The sequence below is a fragment of the Saccopteryx leptura genome, chromosome 9 (genome assembly GCF_036850995.1).
Source record: "Saccopteryx leptura isolate mSacLep1 chromosome 9, mSacLep1_pri_phased_curated, whole genome shotgun sequence".
Lineage (NCBI taxonomy): Eukaryota > Metazoa > Chordata > Mammalia > Chiroptera > Emballonuridae > Saccopteryx > Saccopteryx leptura.
The window spans coordinates 88749680-88766305 of record NC_089511.1 but is presented as its reverse complement, the minus strand read 5'-3'; the positions used below and the strand labels follow the sequence as shown (position 1 = coordinate 88766305).

Sequence of the window (16626 nt, the reverse complement as noted above, 5' to 3'; positions counted from 1 at the left end):
AGGCATGACACTCTCAGAAGGGTCTTCGTTATTTTTTTCTTAAATGCTACATGAGGGTTTTTCTCTAAGCTTATTTCAAAAGTAAAGATGGAAGAAAACATAGTGACTTCTCTAGAAATGAAGCCATTTAGAGAAGCATAAACATAAATATGAAATATTTAATCGCCAAGTAGCTAAATAAAGAAACATTTCTAAAAAGAAAAGGTAGGCCCTGGCTGGTGGTCCAACAGGTAGAGCATCGGCCCCACATGCAGACCTGGGTTTGACTCCCAGTCAGGACACACACGAGAAATGACCATCTGCTTCTCCTTCCCTCCTTCTCCCCCTTCTTTCTCTCTTCCTTTCTTGCAGCCAGTGGCTCACCTGGCTCGAGCCTCAGCCCCAGGTGCTGAGGATAGCTCGGCTGATTTCAAGCATCAGCTCTAGACGGGGATTTCCAAGTAGGTCCTGGTTGGGATGTATGTGGGAATCTGTCTTACTACCTCACCTCCTCTCACTTAAAAAGAAAAAAAAAAAAAACAGAAAGAAAACGGAAATCATGGTCTTCAGTTTATTATTTACCTGGGAAATGTGTTTTGTATGCATTATTTGTATTATTCACATACAAACTGCCTCTGGGCCACACAGCCAACAGAGCACTTGAGTTGTATGCTTCTTCTCCATAAGGTGTTTTGTCTCGAACTTTTACTTGTGGCCAGATGGAAAAACCCTGCTTTTGGTGTCACATAAAAAAAAAAAACTTTACACAGAAAACTCTGGATTTGGACAGTCTTTTTTCAGTTTTATTTTGCTAAAAAGTAGAATGCACATGGGCATAAAAAGAAATACATGCAAAATATTTTTGTGCACACCTCTAACACACTATATTCCACTTCTGAAGACTTCAAATTGAAAAAGAAGAATCCCAAAGCCAAATTACATGGTTTAAAAAGTTAATATTATAAAAACTAGATTCCTAACACAAACACTGCAAGTACAGCCATTCAGTTACAAAAAATTAATGTTTATAAATATTAAGTAAATGTCAACAACAAGGAGACAAAAACTGCAGAGCCAAAATGTACTTCCCACTATGAACTATTAGAAATTGTATTTGGTGTTGAAGGCCATCCATGATGTTAACATAAAATAGATACAACCTTAACCCAGACCCTATGCCAAACTTACAAACACAGGGGAAGCCATATTCAAAACCACCTCCTTTCTCTGCTACCTTTAAAAAAATTTTTTTTGTTTTGTGTTTTTGTAAATAAAAGAGTCCCTGAGAATCTACACTAACTCTGAGATACAGAAAAATTGATTCAATAACTGACCATGAAGTTATACTTTGAGATATGTCACTTTTCTTTTTAATGATCATATACTTTTTAGTGACCACACATGAGAGTGAGAGAGAGAGAGAGAGAGAGAGTGTGTGTGTGTGTGTATGTGTGTGTGTGTGTATAAACCCTTTGAAAGATATTTTTGGAAATTTAACTAGGGAACTTTTTCCCTTTCCTCATGACCAGTCCCTGATAATTTAATAGTAGGGGTGTTTGTTAGTTAGTTAGTTTTTAGAGAAAATCTACCTAGAGCCTTTCTGTATAGTCAGCAACCTCCTTGTCCCTGTATATTTGAACCTTCCAAAAATAATAGAATGCTCCAAAGTCCTTGCAGCCCCTGAAAAGTCTCCAGGCACTCCCTGCAGGTGTTACCCTGCCTGGTGTTTTATATTCATTTGCTCACAGCACCAAGTTACAAAAGGGCCTTGTGGCAGGAGCACATGTATATCCCTCCTGGTGCTCCCATGGGGACACTGGTGGCTTCACCTTGGAAAGAAACACAAGCTTCCTGCTAGGGACATATCTAGCTGCTTCCCTGTCCCTTGGGGAGAGGGGACATCCAGGTACATAAGTAGTCCCCTAGAAGCTCAGCTCAGAAGAAAAGTATTCTAATGCACTCTCATGAAGTATTCCAAGCATGCAAAGAGAAAATCCAAAACAGAAGTGAGAAGAGAATAGCAGTAAGTTGGAAGAGCGCCTAAGTATTGTGTTCAAGTGAGAAATGTCCACTCAACTGCTAACTTCAGTGCCATGTTCAATGAGCATACTAACAGTACTTCCTAAAAGGGAAAGCGACTGTACCATTTCCAGCCTCAGAAACTAAAACTGCTCTCTTTATCCCTAAACAGCTTCAAAATTCTTACTTAACACAAACTATCGCTAATATTTTAAAGAAGTTTGAAGACTCAAGTCTACTTCAATAAATACTTAAATAATTGCTAAATCAACCCAGCTATTACGTTTTCAAAATATAGCCAAAATGGCAACTGAGCAGTCAATACAATGGTGCCTAAGCAGTGTGCTGCATTTAGAGAAACATCTGAGAAGAATGGTGCTGCTCTGCGGTGGGGTGTCCTGCCCATCCACACTGGTGGCCGAGGCTGGCAGAAGGTAAGGCTCCTGTCCCCACCCAGAGTCTTGGGTATGTTCTCACAGCCTGTTTCAGACACCATCTCTCTCTCCTTTCCCATGGGCCCCTAAGCCAGTGCTGAGGAAGACTTCACAAGTGAGCACAAGACCAGGCGTGAGATACATGCACGTGACCAAACATTCACAATAATGAACCTCATCAAGCAAAACAAAGGCCGAACAGAACCAACTTGGAGTTGTCATACAATCTCTCACACACAACAAAGCAAAACTGGGATAAAACCAATTTAACTTTCCTGTCACAATTCAAAATAGAGCTAAGCCTTCTGAGACATTGGGTGTTTCAGACAGAAAGTGGGGCACTGAAAAGCCCACCTCCCCTCAGCTGTCAGCGCTGGGAGCCAGAAGCTGGGAGCCTTCCTGAATCCTGGCCAGTTGCCCATTGGCTCCCAGAAGGCATCGCTCTGCACGTCTGGGCTCCCTTTAGAATTACTGAGCATGTTCAAGGTCTAAAGTATGATGCTCAGAGGTAGCCCCATGACTCGAATAATGGAATAACACTTCCTTTTTTGGTGAGGAAAGCCCAATAGGTCTGAGCTAACAATCTCTCAGCTCTGGCTCTAAAAATACCCTGCAGCACAGACTGTTTGGCACTTTATTTTGTTTGCCAGAGGAACTCTAAAGAACTCCAGAGAATGTTTCAGATTCCCTGTAACTGCCCTGAACTCTTTCTCTGCTCTGCTGACCTCAAAAAGTAACTTTGGGAAAGTTACTTTTTGTTTTTCAACTTTTGAGTTCTTGGAATTCTGTCCTAAACGCCTGAAGTACAATTCTCGTCTTGGATTAATTACTAGCTTGGTTTAGGAATCTTCATTTGGCTTCTAGTCTGAACTATGCAAATACACAATCTGTATAGAGAAGAAAGGACTAAAATTATACTTCAAAAGAGCTCAGTTGCTTCCTGTCTCCCCCTCTCCTCCGAAAAGACACATCAACCTTCTTGAACCCTTTGTCGTCAGAGGCAGGAGCAGCTTCCCGCCTGTCCACATCAGATTCCCTGGGTCCCTATACATTGATGGCGTGAGCATGCTTCTTGCACAGGGGCTTGTCCTTCTTGGAGTAGAATGGCTGCCCCTCCAGATTCACATGGCAGACCTGGACAGAAAACAGACCTGTGTGAGACAGGGCCTTGCAGGTCATGAGGTGGGGAAAAAATGAGCAAAAGATTTCAGTCACCCCTTTATGAAAAAGCACTGTCTTTTGCAGATGGGAGGAAAGGCAACAGCCTAACTCTCCCCACTATAAATTCTTAACAACAAAAGCAGACCAGATGAGTTAAACTGTATAAAATTTAAAACTTTCAAAGCAGAACATGGAGCGAAACTCATTAAATTACATTAATTACATGTAATGGAATAGATGAAAATACACATGAGGACCAATTGATGCAATCTAAAACTGAATAAGAACCAATACAAATTCGTAAGTCAGTATCCACTGAGGTTATTAACATCTAAAGAAATACCAGGCCCTGGCCGGTTGGCTCAGCGGTAGAGCGTTGGCCTGGCGTGCGGGGGACCCGGGTTCGATTCCCGGCCAGGGCACATAGGAGAAGCGCTCATTTGCTTCTCCACCCCCCACCCCCCCCCCCTCCTTCCTCTCTGTCTCTCTCTTCCCCTCCCGCAGCCAAGGCTCTATTGGAGCAAAGATGGCCCGGGCGCTGGGGATGGCTCCTTGGCCTCTGCCCCAGGCGCTAGAGTGGCTCTGGTCTCGGCAGAGCAACGCCCCCTGGTGGGCAGAGCTTCGCCCCTGGTGGGCGTGCCGGGTGGATCCCGGTTGGGCGCATGCGGGAGTCTGTCTGACTGTCTCTCCCCGTTTCCAGCTTCAGAAAAATATTACTTAAAAAAAAAAAAAAAAAAGAAATACCATCAGTAAACGAGCAAACACATCAGAAAAATTATCCTCACTCATAATTAAAGGAAAAAGAAGACCTCCATAAATACCACGAGAGACCTATTAATTTAGTAAAATAAAAAACCAAAACAGAACAAAACCCTCACTAGCTTATCACCTTTAACCTTATGTAACTGTAGCAAAAAAGTAGGAAAAAAAAGAGTCATCAAAAGCCAGAGATCTCAAAAGGGGATCAGGCCTGTTTGTGTACTGTTGGGGCCACATGGGTTGGCTTAGTCTCCTGTAGGGGGTGTGCCTGTCCTGTACCCCAGTAACCCCACTCTGGAAAATTGTATCTTGCAGAAACTATTTCACAGACAAGACAATGTGTGCTCTGCTAAAAACTGAAAACCACTGAAACTTCTCTTAAGAGGGAGAAGTTTAAATACATTTTTACAGTTAAATACATTTTTTCCAAATGGAATGACATCATGAGAAAGATAAACCGAACACGGAGAAGTGAATGCAGGGAAATGTTATAGGAAAAGAAGAGGCAAGATAATATTTTCCCATGATGGCTACTTATGGGCACAGATTGAAGATGGAGACACCACTGACAGAGGGAGCTAAGTGAAACTTGTGGAGGTACTGTGGGCCAAGCAGGACGTCAGACACTCTATGGACATGATCTCATTTAATTCTCACAAAACCTTATGGGATATATAGGACTTCTCTCCATTTCACAATGGGAAAAACTGAGGTTCAGAGAGCTCAAGTGTCTTGTTTGTCATGTACCGAGTAAGCTGGAGAGCTGGAAACCTAGGTGCCCACGTCCAGGTTTGTAAAACTCCAGTTCAAGCTCATTTTCTTTACAGCTCACAGCAGAGAGGGACTATGTTTACTTGAAATTGTTCTGGGTTTACAAACTTGTGTAGAAGTAGTCCTCCAAGATTTTTAGACTACCAATATGTACGATGGCCCTGGGTGTGCAATAATGCCCATATGTCAGTCAGCTGGTAAGTCACATTGGCTGGGCTTGGCCCCAGTCTCAGAGAGGGCAATGAGGTTTCCTAATGGGGAGTAGAATTGCAGGCCACACCCAGGACACTAGCATTGGATGAAGAAGTGCAGGCGGAGTTTCCACGCATGGGTAGGCGTAGGGATACAGAAATCACTCTACTGAGATGATCTTGGGTCAGTGAACATGTGTCTGCTCCAAGAGATCGGGAAGAAAACCGGCATCATGGTGGCCCCATGTGCAAAGCCCTGATGGCCAGTTAAGGATGTTATACTTGGGAGCACACAGAGTTGCCAATGAGCTCTGGAAGACATGACCTGAAAGTGTCTGAAAACATCCCTGATGGATAAAGTCATGTTAAGTGTAACCAGGCTCTTTTGATGGCCTCAAGCTGCTGATGACAACAGAGTCAAGTCCAGGAAGTTGGCACTCAAGACCCAACTGAGACAGATGTCATGGGAGACAGAAAGGCAGCGCTGGAGCGAGTTGGCAAGGAGACGCCTGTCAACCCTGCCTGGTGGTCTGCAACAGTGCTGGTTGCTTGTGAGAACGCTTGGATGAGTCAGGCTGGAGAGGGTACTGGGAGACTAAAGATCAAGGAGTAAGGAAGGGCCAGAGCCCCAGAGGTGGCTTACAAATAAGATGGGGCTAAGGGCAGGAACAGTCATAGAGACGCTGTGTTCAGTGTCCTGGGCCAGGAGATTGCAGGCAAGATGCAAGGTGACTTCATGGTGGAGGAGGCTTCTAGCCTACTCAGCACAGGGGCATAGCAGGGATGCCACCTCCCAGGCTAGTAGCCTCAAGGCCTAGCTGATAAGGAGTGCTGGCCATGGACAGTACTGACCACAGAGTAGAAGGCAATGACATAGGCCAGGTACAGCCACCCTTAGGACTTCCCACAAAAGTTATACCACCACCTGTCCCCTCATGATACCCACACTAGTGAGGAAGGGCTAGAAGTCAACTAAACTTGGAGGAAACAAGGGGCCAGTAAGACATCTTCTCCCCAGTAATGTAAGACCCAAACCCTTTCCCTGGAACTCAAGTGTCAAAGGCAGACAGGAGTTAAACCCTCATCTTGACCCATGTTGCCCTTTCTAAACCTTCATTGTACCAACTTGTGACTTTAGAGAGATGCTGTCTTGTTCTGTCCTTTAATTGCTTGTATATGTTAACTTTTTTTTCCTTTCAAGATTCTAAATTCCTTGTTGGTGGAGTTCTGTAATACTCTTGTACTCCTAAAATTTAGTAATTTGAATTAGCTTAAAGGATGTGTGCTCCTGAGATACGACTGATGGAGAAAATAGCACATTAACTGGAAGAGCTAGTCCTGATCTTCCTTTCTTACTAGTTTTTTTTAAGTTACATTAAAAGGTATGCTCATTAAAAGTGATTTGGAAATATAAAGTGATAGAAAGAGGAACAAAAAAAGCCCTCAAAGTTTTCCAATTAAAGCACTGTTTTCCCATTGGTACACAAGGACACATGCACTCCCTGTTCATCACAGTATTATTCACAGTGGCCAAGACATAGAAACAACCAAACTGTCCCTTGATAGAGAATTGGATAAAGAAAATGTGGTACATATATACAATGGAATACTACTCAGCCATAAGAAACGATGACATATTCACATTTATGACAACATGAATGGACTTTGAGAACATTGTGCTAAGTGAAATAAGTGAATTAGAAAAAGTTAAGAACTATATGATTTCACACATAGGTGGGATATAAAACTGAGACTCATGGACATAGATAAAAGTGAAGTAGTTACCTAAGAGAGAGAGTGAGAGGAGAGGAGTAAAGAAGGACAAATATAAGGTGATAGAAAATGATTTGACTTTGTATGATGGGCACACAATGCAATCAACAGTTCAAATGCTATAGAGATGTTTACCTGAAACCTATGTATTCTTATTGACCAATGTTACCCTATTAAATTTAATTTCTAAATAAAAAAGAAAAAAAATAAAAAACAAAAATATTGATTTCCAAAATTTAAAACTGTGTTCTACTTTGATATGTCCTAATGGGACACTGTGTGCCACACACAGCTAGTTTGTGGGAAGACAGAAATGATTCTCCATGTTGATTCTCCAAAGGATGGGATTTTCCTGGTTTCTTTGGATGGATCCCTTGGGCAGTGCTATGGGTGTCTCACACCTGATTAAACTTATTTGTAATCACAGCCTGAACAACCCTAAGCTTTACTGCTTCTTCAAGTCTTCCTCCAGGATTTGTGCTATCATGACTCCCAGCCAAACACAGCAGGCTCTAGGCAACAGACCCATGCTCACTTTTGCCATGGTTCCCTTTCCACGCAACACAGACTTCTCATCAGCCTTCCCTAGGAGAACAGGCTTCTGGGCAATTGTCTTCCCTGGATCTTCTCCAAGTCTCTTGGATTCTTCTAGAAGTTGGGCAACCCGACTTGTAGCCAACATCTTAGAGTCGGACAAGCCATGGCTTGAACATAAGGGTTAGAGAGGCATCTTCTGTGCCTTGCTGAGCTGTGGCTCTGTAGGGACAACCCAAAGCCTGAATATTTATATTATTGTTCCTCCTTGGAGTGGAGGCCCTGATATACTTAAAGGAATATAAAAAGCAACTAGAGAATCTGTTCAAAGATCTGGAAAATCAGTGTTATGAGTTGAATCATGTCTCCCCCAAATTCATTAGTTGAAGTGAACCCCTAGTACTTCCAGCTCACCCATCACAGGACCACAGAAGTGATCTCATTTGGAAACAGGGTCTTTGCTGATGTAATTAAGATGTAAGTTAAGATGAGGTCATAGTGTAGCATGGGACCCTAATCCAGTATGGCAAGCGTCCTTATAAGAGGAGAAGTGCACAGAGACAGACACACACATAAAGGAGAATGCCATGTGAAGACATAGACACACAGACGGCAAACAGCCATGTAACAATGGAGCCAGAGACTGGAGTTATATGATTGTAAGCCAAGAAACAGCAAGGATAGCTGGCAAACACCAGAATCTAGGAGAGAGAGCACAGCCCTGCTGATGCCTTAAATTTGGACTTGTAGCCCCCAGAACTGGAAGAGAATAAATTTCTGTTGATGAAGCCATACATTTATGGTACTTTGTTATGGTAGCCCTAGCAGATGGATCACAGAATAAATACAGTGTTCCCCACTAACGGGGGGGGGGGGCAGTGTAGAAATGATTGTGAAACCTGGAGTATATTGCAGCAAACTTCACACTTGGGTTACCCTATGTCATAAGTCTATAAAAGTTCAAGTTTAAACTATACAGTCTTTTATATTCCCACAATTTACCTTGATCAGCTCTGGTTTTAAAAAAATAGTAGTAGCACATTAATGTTCCCAGATAAGGTGTAGTCAGTGACAGGCTATCGTTTCAAGGTTTATTAGGGATAGCTATTTGCTAACTCTAAACAGAATCTAAGTGTCTCATAGCCATGTCCCCTCCTCAACCCAAAGCCCTTGGAAGGAAAATGCCAATCTTTCAACCCAGCTGTTGAGCAGAAATAAATTGCACATGGTTAGTAATTAATCTAGGGATTATCTCCTGGCAACAACATCAAGCACAAGACCATTTAGAAAAATGAAATGATATTCAGTCCTACTTTCTAAAGGTTGTATCAAAAGAAACTTTATCTCGGCTTTTCATGAAATTAGTTAATAAGCTCCAATCTAGTGTTCCTCATGAAAATTTAGGGGAAAACCCTTGAATCACTTTATTGTATCATTTTTTTAAGATTTTTAAAATTTTATCACTTTTAAGAGAGAGGAGAAAGAAAGAGAGAGACAGACAGAGAGAACAGGGGAGGGCAAAAAGCATCAACTTCTATATGTGCCTTGACCAGGCAAGCCCAGGGTTTTGAACTGGCAACCTCAGCGTTCCAGGTCAACACTTTATCCACTGCGCCACCACAGGTCAGGCCTGCTTTACCATATCTAAAACAACTTATAACCATGGGAGGCCATCTGCCTCTCTTTAAGTCCAAGCATCATTCACTGCTCCCACCTACTAAGAATAAAGCTAGGGAGGTAGATCCTGGGACATTTTGTTGTCCTTAATGAAATGGAAAGTAACAAGGCCATACTGGTTTATAATAAAACTTTGTTTAACTATAACATAATCAAAGCATCATGAGATTCACCAACTTTTAAAAAATGATCAAAATATTAAAATGCCAGAGCTGAAAAGATGTACAGTTAGTCCTTCCTGCCCCTTCTCAGAAATTTAGGACCCCAGGTTAAAAACATACTGCACAAATGAAGCAGGTATCATGCCAGGTGTGCCCCAGGGCCTCGATGAACTTGTCACCAGCCTCCACAGGAAAATCGCAGCCGTGACACTTGGTGCTGAACAGGTTGATGTAGTCTGAAACGAAAGGCAGAGTGAGGACCAGCTTCCAGGTGGGCGGCACCCAGGCCGGCTAGGAGGAGCATCCTGCCAGATCGACTCACTGCCAGGAAACCCCCCAAACCACTGGGCGAGGGACATGGGTGAAACCCAACTGGTTACTTGTCATCTTGCAGACAAAATACTTAGTTACAAGATATTTGTCCCTTTCCAATAATTTGAACTGGTATTATGCATATTCAGGCTTAGTCACCGCCCTGTGCTGGTTTAATTTGAAAACACTTTCTCAAACTCTCATCAACGTTCTGCAGGGTGATCTTCTCCTATGTCTCTGTCACCTATCATAGCCCAAACAGAGAATCTCTCTCTCTCTCTCTCTCTCTCTCTCTCTCTCTCTCTCTCTCTCTCACACACACACACACACACACAATAATTTTTGAAAAGTAAGAAAAAAAGATATATCTCTTAGCAGCTATGCTTATTTTGGAAAAACGACAGCCCTTAACATTTTAAATAGTTATAGAATGTTCTTTGCTTGGTCATTCTTCCATTATTGGGCATTTGTTTCAATAAAAACTTTCACTACTGGAAACAATATTTCAGGTACTTTGTTGGTATGTGGACAAAGAGATAATAATACCAAATATTATTTGCATAATGCTTTATAGTTTACCAAGCATTCTCATATCGATGGTAGTATTTACTGGTATCTCAGAGTCAAGGTCTTTGTACTCCCAGCACAGTGCCTGGCACACAAGTCAGTATCTACAAATACATGTTGAATGAATGAGTGAATGGATGAATCAATGAGTCAAAAAATCAATGAATGCAATTAAGCTTTGCAATTTCTGGAAGATTGAACTATTATTGTTTTTCTATTTGGTTTGGATTGATTTTGCGGATGAGGAAACTAGAGGTCTAAGAAGTGAAGTGCCTCGCCAGTCACATGGCTGAAACCCAATGGGCCAGGTCCTGTGCTTCTCCACCACAAGAGCTGCCTTCTCTGGGTCACAGAGGTAGCAACTGTACTGCCCTCACTATAGAACTCTAGTCTCTCTACAGCTCGGCCACAGCTGGCTTTTTCTTACAGTGGCTCTTTTTTTTTTTTTTGTCCACATCTCTTTGTGGACAGCATGCCTGCTCACTGCCTTAGACCAGGGGTCAGGAACCTATGGCTCATGAGCCAGATGTGGCTCTTTTGATGGCTGCATCTGGCTTGCAGACAAATCTTTAATAAAAAAAATAATTACATTAAAAATATAAAACATTCTCATGTATTACAATCGATTCATTTCCTACTGCTCATGTTCATGGTTGCGGGTGGCTGGAGCCAATCACAGCTGTCCTCCGGGACAACACCAAATTTTTATTGGATAATGCGTAATGTACATGGGTTGTTGTATGGCTCTCACAGAACTACATTTTAAAATAGGTGACGTTCATGGCTCTCTCAGCCAAAAAGTTTCCCGACCCCTGCCTTAGACACATGCTGAGAGGCTGAGTGCCATGGGGGTTAGGAATTGGGTTCTGAAGAAAGAGAGAGCTGGGAAGGAACTGTTCAAACCAAAGGCAAGTCACCTGACTTCTAGTGCCTCAACTTTCTCATCTCTATAATGGGACCTAACTCATAGAGTTGTTATACAGAATAAATAAGATAATGTATGTGAGGACTTGGCACAAATCCTCAAAATGTTGGCTCTTATTTTGAATGTCTTCATAAATGATGAAAGAGGGAAGGGAACTGATTCGAGTGCCACATGCCAACCCAATATTAGTGTTCTTCTACATTTTCTGTTTAATCTTCACAGCCGCCCTGTGAAAAGGCATTCTTCCCATTTGAAAGACGAGGAAACTGGCTGTAGAGGTCCCACCACACTGGTAGTAAGGAGCCTGATGGACTCGGAATTCATCGCCCTCTCTTTGTGACTTCATGCTGTTTCCAGTTTTCTACTGGCCACTGGGCTTTGATAAGTTACATCTCTTGCATACATACTTTTCCAAAGTATGGTTTCCCTTTTGGGTTTCATTATAGTTTGACACACAAATGCTTTTATACATATCACAGTCTGTGAACCTTGTTTCTGACAGCATACTTAATTCTTTTCAGTAGGCAGAAATCTATCACCTCACCAGAGCAAAGAAAGTATTCTTCTGCTTCCTTTAGGAAGTTGCAGCAGGCTGATGGTTCATTCTATGCTCTATAGCAGTGGTCCCCAACCTTTTTTGGGCCACGGACCGGTTTAATGTCAGAAAATATTTTCACGGACCCGCCTTTAGGGTGGGATGGATAAATGTATCACATGACTGAGACAAGCGTCAAGAGTGAGGCTTAGATGGATGTAACATAGGGAATCTGGTCATTTTTAAAAATAAAACATCGTTCAGACTTAAATATAAATAAAACGGAAATAATGTAAGTTATTTATTCTTTCTCTTCGGACCGGTACCAGTCTGCGGCCCGGGGGTTGGGAGCCACTGCTCTATAGGACCTTATCAGTGTTGGAGGAGAAACAAGGCTATAGGCCAACACACCTCCACTGCAGGGCAAGCCCTGCACCCCACTCCTGACTTCTCTCTTCTTACTTGCAGCTGGTCTTCAGATGCCCTGGGCTCTCCCCTCCACCTCCATACTTCTGTTTGTACCAGGACCTGGGCTTGGAAAACCATCCTCATGTGTCTGCCTGAACCTCTGCAATTGTTTGGGCCAGGCCTTCCTCCTGGGAAGTCATCATCCCTACCCCCACCAAGAGATATGAGATGGTCTTTCAGAGGGCTTCTCTGGGGCTTCTCTTTCCTCTTTATTCACTCACTTACTCACTCACTCACTCATTCATTCATTCCAATTATGTGCTGGCACATTACATGATGATGGGTCTACTTGAGGGTTTTTTTTTTTAAGACTTTATTCATTTTAGAGAAGAGAAAGAGAGAGAAAGAAAAGGGGGGGGGGGGTGAGGAGCAGGAAGCATCAACTCCCATATGTGCCTTGACCAGGCAAGCCCAGGGTTTCAAACTGGCAACCTCAGCGTTCCAGGTTGATGCTTTATCCACTGCGCCACCACAGGTCAGGCTACTTGAGGTTTTGAAGGGGAGGTACCTCCTCCTCTATGCTCGGCATCTTGCACAAGAATTGGCTGCATTTGATGGATAATAAATTGAAAAACAGAGAAATGGTTCAAAAACCCTTATTAAACAGTAATTCCTTATCCTGTTGTGAAGCCTATGGTTTTTCACAGATTAAGCTTTTTATAATGGGTTGATGTTATTTCTGGAATGTCTAATCTTTCCTACTGATTGATTTTTTTGTTTTAAACTTGATTCTGTATGACCAGGAGAACTGCCACTTTGTTTCAAAAGTTGGTAGCACAGCTCTGACCCTAATACATTAAAACAAAACAAAAAAGCTGATATTTATTCTAAAAAAAGAGAATGTAATTCGTATTGAATTGAATTTGCCCATGGGTCTTTTCCACCAGAAGCATTATCTAGCTCTTCATTTATTTATTCCAGGAGTCCCCAAACTATGGCCCACAGGCCACATGCGGCCCCCGCTGCACTTCCAGAAGGAGTACCTCTTTCATCGGTGGTCAGTGAGAGGAGCACAGGATGCATCATGTACAGTACTACTTCCGGTGATGCAGGACACACGCATCACGGCTCCGGAAGTGCGTCATATCACTTGTTACAGCTAGCAGTGACAAATATGGAACCGGACATTGACCATCTCATTAGCCAAAAGCAGGCCCATAGTTTCCATTGAAATACTGGTCAGTTTATTGATTTAAATTTACTTGTTCTTTATTTTAAATATTGTATTTGTTCCCGTTTTGTTTTGTTTTTACTTTAAAATAAGATATGTGCAGTGTGCATAGGGATTTGTTCATAGTTTTTTTTATAGTCCGGCCCTCCAACGGTCTGAGGGACAGTGAACTGGCCCCCTGTGTAAAAAGTTTGGGAACCCCTGATTTATTCCTTCCTTTATCTCTCTTATTAGAGCTTTACAATTTTCTTTGACTAACTCTTTGCCCAAAGCTATATCCATACCCTTTGTATTTAATGGATTTTGTTGCTATCATAAAAGGATTTCCATCCAACAAATCACAGATGCGCTGTGTTGAAAAAGTGCTTAGTGCTTTACTGGAGCAGTGGTTCTCAAATGTTAGAACCATCTGGAGGGTTCATTGCAATACAAGTTGCAGGGCCCCACCACTGGGTTTCTGATTCAACAGATCTGGAATTGGGCTGGACGACCTGCATTTCTAACAGGTTCCCAGGTCCTGGGACCACACTTGGACTCCTAAACCTAACTCTATATCAGAATCAACTGGGGTGGGTGTGGGGTACCCCACGCAACTCCGCTTCTGCAGGTTTGGGAAGTTATCTTTTTATCTCTTGAGAATTCCCCAGGTGACTGTGATTCTCCACCAGGCCTGGGTGCTGCTCAGGTAGGTACAGGCCAATCTGGAAGGGGTTGGCCCTCCCACCCCACCTGTCTTACTTATATGCAAGATGTTATATATGAAAGTGTCAGCTTATCATTGCAGCCAACTGAAATCTTTTTGAATCTAGAGTCTATCATCCTGTGCCTTCTTCCAAGGTGTTAATAAAAATGATGACAAAGTTACCACAATGAGATACTACCTCACACTAAACAGAAAATAACAAGTATAGGCAAAATGTAGAGAAATTAGAACTCTGTGCCCTGTTCATGGGATGTGAAGTGGGGCAGCCACTGTGGAAAACAGCATGGAGGTTCCTCAAAAAGTAAAAAATAGAACTACCATTTGACCCAGCATTTCTAACTTTGGGAATATACCCAAAAGAATTGGAAATAGGACTTTGAGGAGATATTTGCACACCAATGTTCACAGCAGCTCTGTTCCCAACAGTCAAGAAGTGAGAGCAACTCAAGTGTCCAACAGTCTTTTGGGGGGAGGGCTTACTGTGGAGAGGGCAGTGGTGATGGTGGGAATCTATCATTCTTCCACAAACCTGAGACACAAACTATGCCTTATCACAAATTATTAAAGTTATAATGCTTTTAGTTGATTAATGATGGCAATTCACATAGGAACAATAGCACTTTTCTTAACTACCAATAATCACCATCTGCTCATAAGAAGGGAAAAAGGACAGGTGTTATCTTCTCCCTTTTACAGATATGAAAACTGAGGCACAGAGTTACTAAGTAAGTCATTTGATTAACTTCAGAGCTGGAAATACAACTTACCAGCATATAAGAATCTTGCTTTTATAATTTATTGTGTGTGGGGGGGGGTTCATCTTAGTTTGCTTTTATAATTTATTGTGGTGGTGAGGGTTTCATCTTAGTTTGCTTCTCCCCTTGAAGAACAGGAATGCTCTCTCTATTTTGATTTTATATATATATATTTTTAAGATTTTATTTATTTTCTTTTTATTTATTTATTTTAATTTTATTTATTCATTTTAGAGAGAAGAAAGATGAGAGATAGAGATAGAAAGAGAAGGGGAGGAGCTGGAAACATCAACGCCCATATTGTGCCTTGACCAGGCAAGCCCAGGGTTTCAAGCTGGTGACCTCTGCATTCCAGGTTGATGCTTTATCCACTGCGCCACCACAGGTCAGGCTCTCCTTTTTTATTTTAAAGTCAACTAATTCACTGTGTTTTCCTTTTTGCTCTCTAATGTGCTCTTCTGTTACTCAGTCACTGCTGCTCTGTTCTCTTCATTATCAGTAGACTTGATTTTCCCTCTTTTACTTAGTACTTATTTTCTGTTTTTACTGTCTTAACCTACATATCTGTGTTGTGTTTGTTGGAATCTGCCTTAAATTCTTTTCTGAGCCTAACCAGGCGGTGGCGCAGTGGATAGAGCATTGGACTGGGATGCCAAGGACCCAGGTTCGAGACCCCAAGGTCGCCAGCTTGAGCGCGGGCTCATCTGGTTTGAGCAAAAAAGCTTACCAGCTTGGACCCAAGGTCTCTGGCTTGAGCAAGGGGTTACTCGATTTGCTGAAGGCCCGCGGTCAAGGCACATATGAGAAAGCAATCAATGAACAACTAAAGTGTCACAATGCGCAATGAAAAACTAATGATTGATGTTTCTCATCTCTCTGTTCCTGTCTATCTGTCCCTGTCTATCCCTCTCTCTGACTCTCTTTCTGTCTCTGTAAAAAAAAAAAAAAAAAAAAAAAACAAAAAAAAAAAAACTTTTCTGAAAGAGGTAAGCTGTGGATAAATAAGGGAGAAAGTGAGAGAATGGGTGAATGACCAGTTAGCCTAGGCACCTACTCCCTAATAGAGAGCTTTGTCTTCAGAAAAGAATAAAAAATTAGAAATAATAATAAAAAAGTTTATGATAATTGACTCTTAGTTTTAAGATAACATACAGCATTTTGGGGACACAGAGAAACTCTGAATGCAGACAGGGAGATTACAGGGCTCTGACGGAACACTGCAGGAGCACTTTTATATGCTTTCTCTGGTTTCATCCTCGCCACAACTCTGTGAGTCAGGTATTTAGTGCCCCCATTTTACAGATGGGAAATGTAAGGCTCAGAGAAGTTCAGTAACTTACTCAGGGCTGCAAAGTCAGCCTGAGGTGGGGCCTGGAACAGAACCCAGAATGAAGTCCAGAGCAAAGCCTTTGCAGACCACACTTCAAAATCATTCTAAAGGTTTCCCATTCTGCTACAGGATGCCAACATGTGACCCACATATGTGGTGAAGGGAAGAGAGCAGAGATTGAATGTATAAAAAAACAAACCCCTCCCTCATCCTCCCCAACATTGCTAAACCCCAACTCCCACTCTGCTCCCAAGAAAGCTGCAACCAAATGGGCAGGGAAGATAGTTCAATGAACTTTCTGTGTGTAATATTGGTATGACTCTGCCATTTGAGCCTCTTGTTTGTTCCATGTGAATGGACCTGGGCAGGAGTTCCTTGTGCCTGTTCCTTTCTCCCAGATG

The 16626-nt window shown here is 42.3% G+C and overlaps 1 protein-coding gene across 9 annotated transcripts in view; it reads right to left on the bottom strand.

The window, feature by feature from the left end:
• Positions 1-756: 756 nt before the first annotated feature.
• LDB3 (LIM domain binding 3) overlaps positions 757-16626 on the bottom strand; it is a 66306-nt gene continuing 50436 nt past the window's right edge. For 8 of the 9 annotated variants that reach the window (XM_066349947.1, XM_066349952.1, XM_066349948.1 and 5 more), the window contains 2 exons: positions 9580-9695; positions 757-3566 (listed from right to left, as the gene is read on the bottom strand). In XM_066349947.1, coding sequence (XP_066206044.1) covers positions 3477-3566; positions 9580-9695 — 206 coding nt within the window. In that variant the 3' untranslated portion in view covers positions 757-3476. Of the gene's footprint in view, positions 3567-9579; positions 9696-12662; positions 12812-16626 lie in introns of those variants that run through there. The other variant, XM_066349951.1, reaches the window with a different exon arrangement.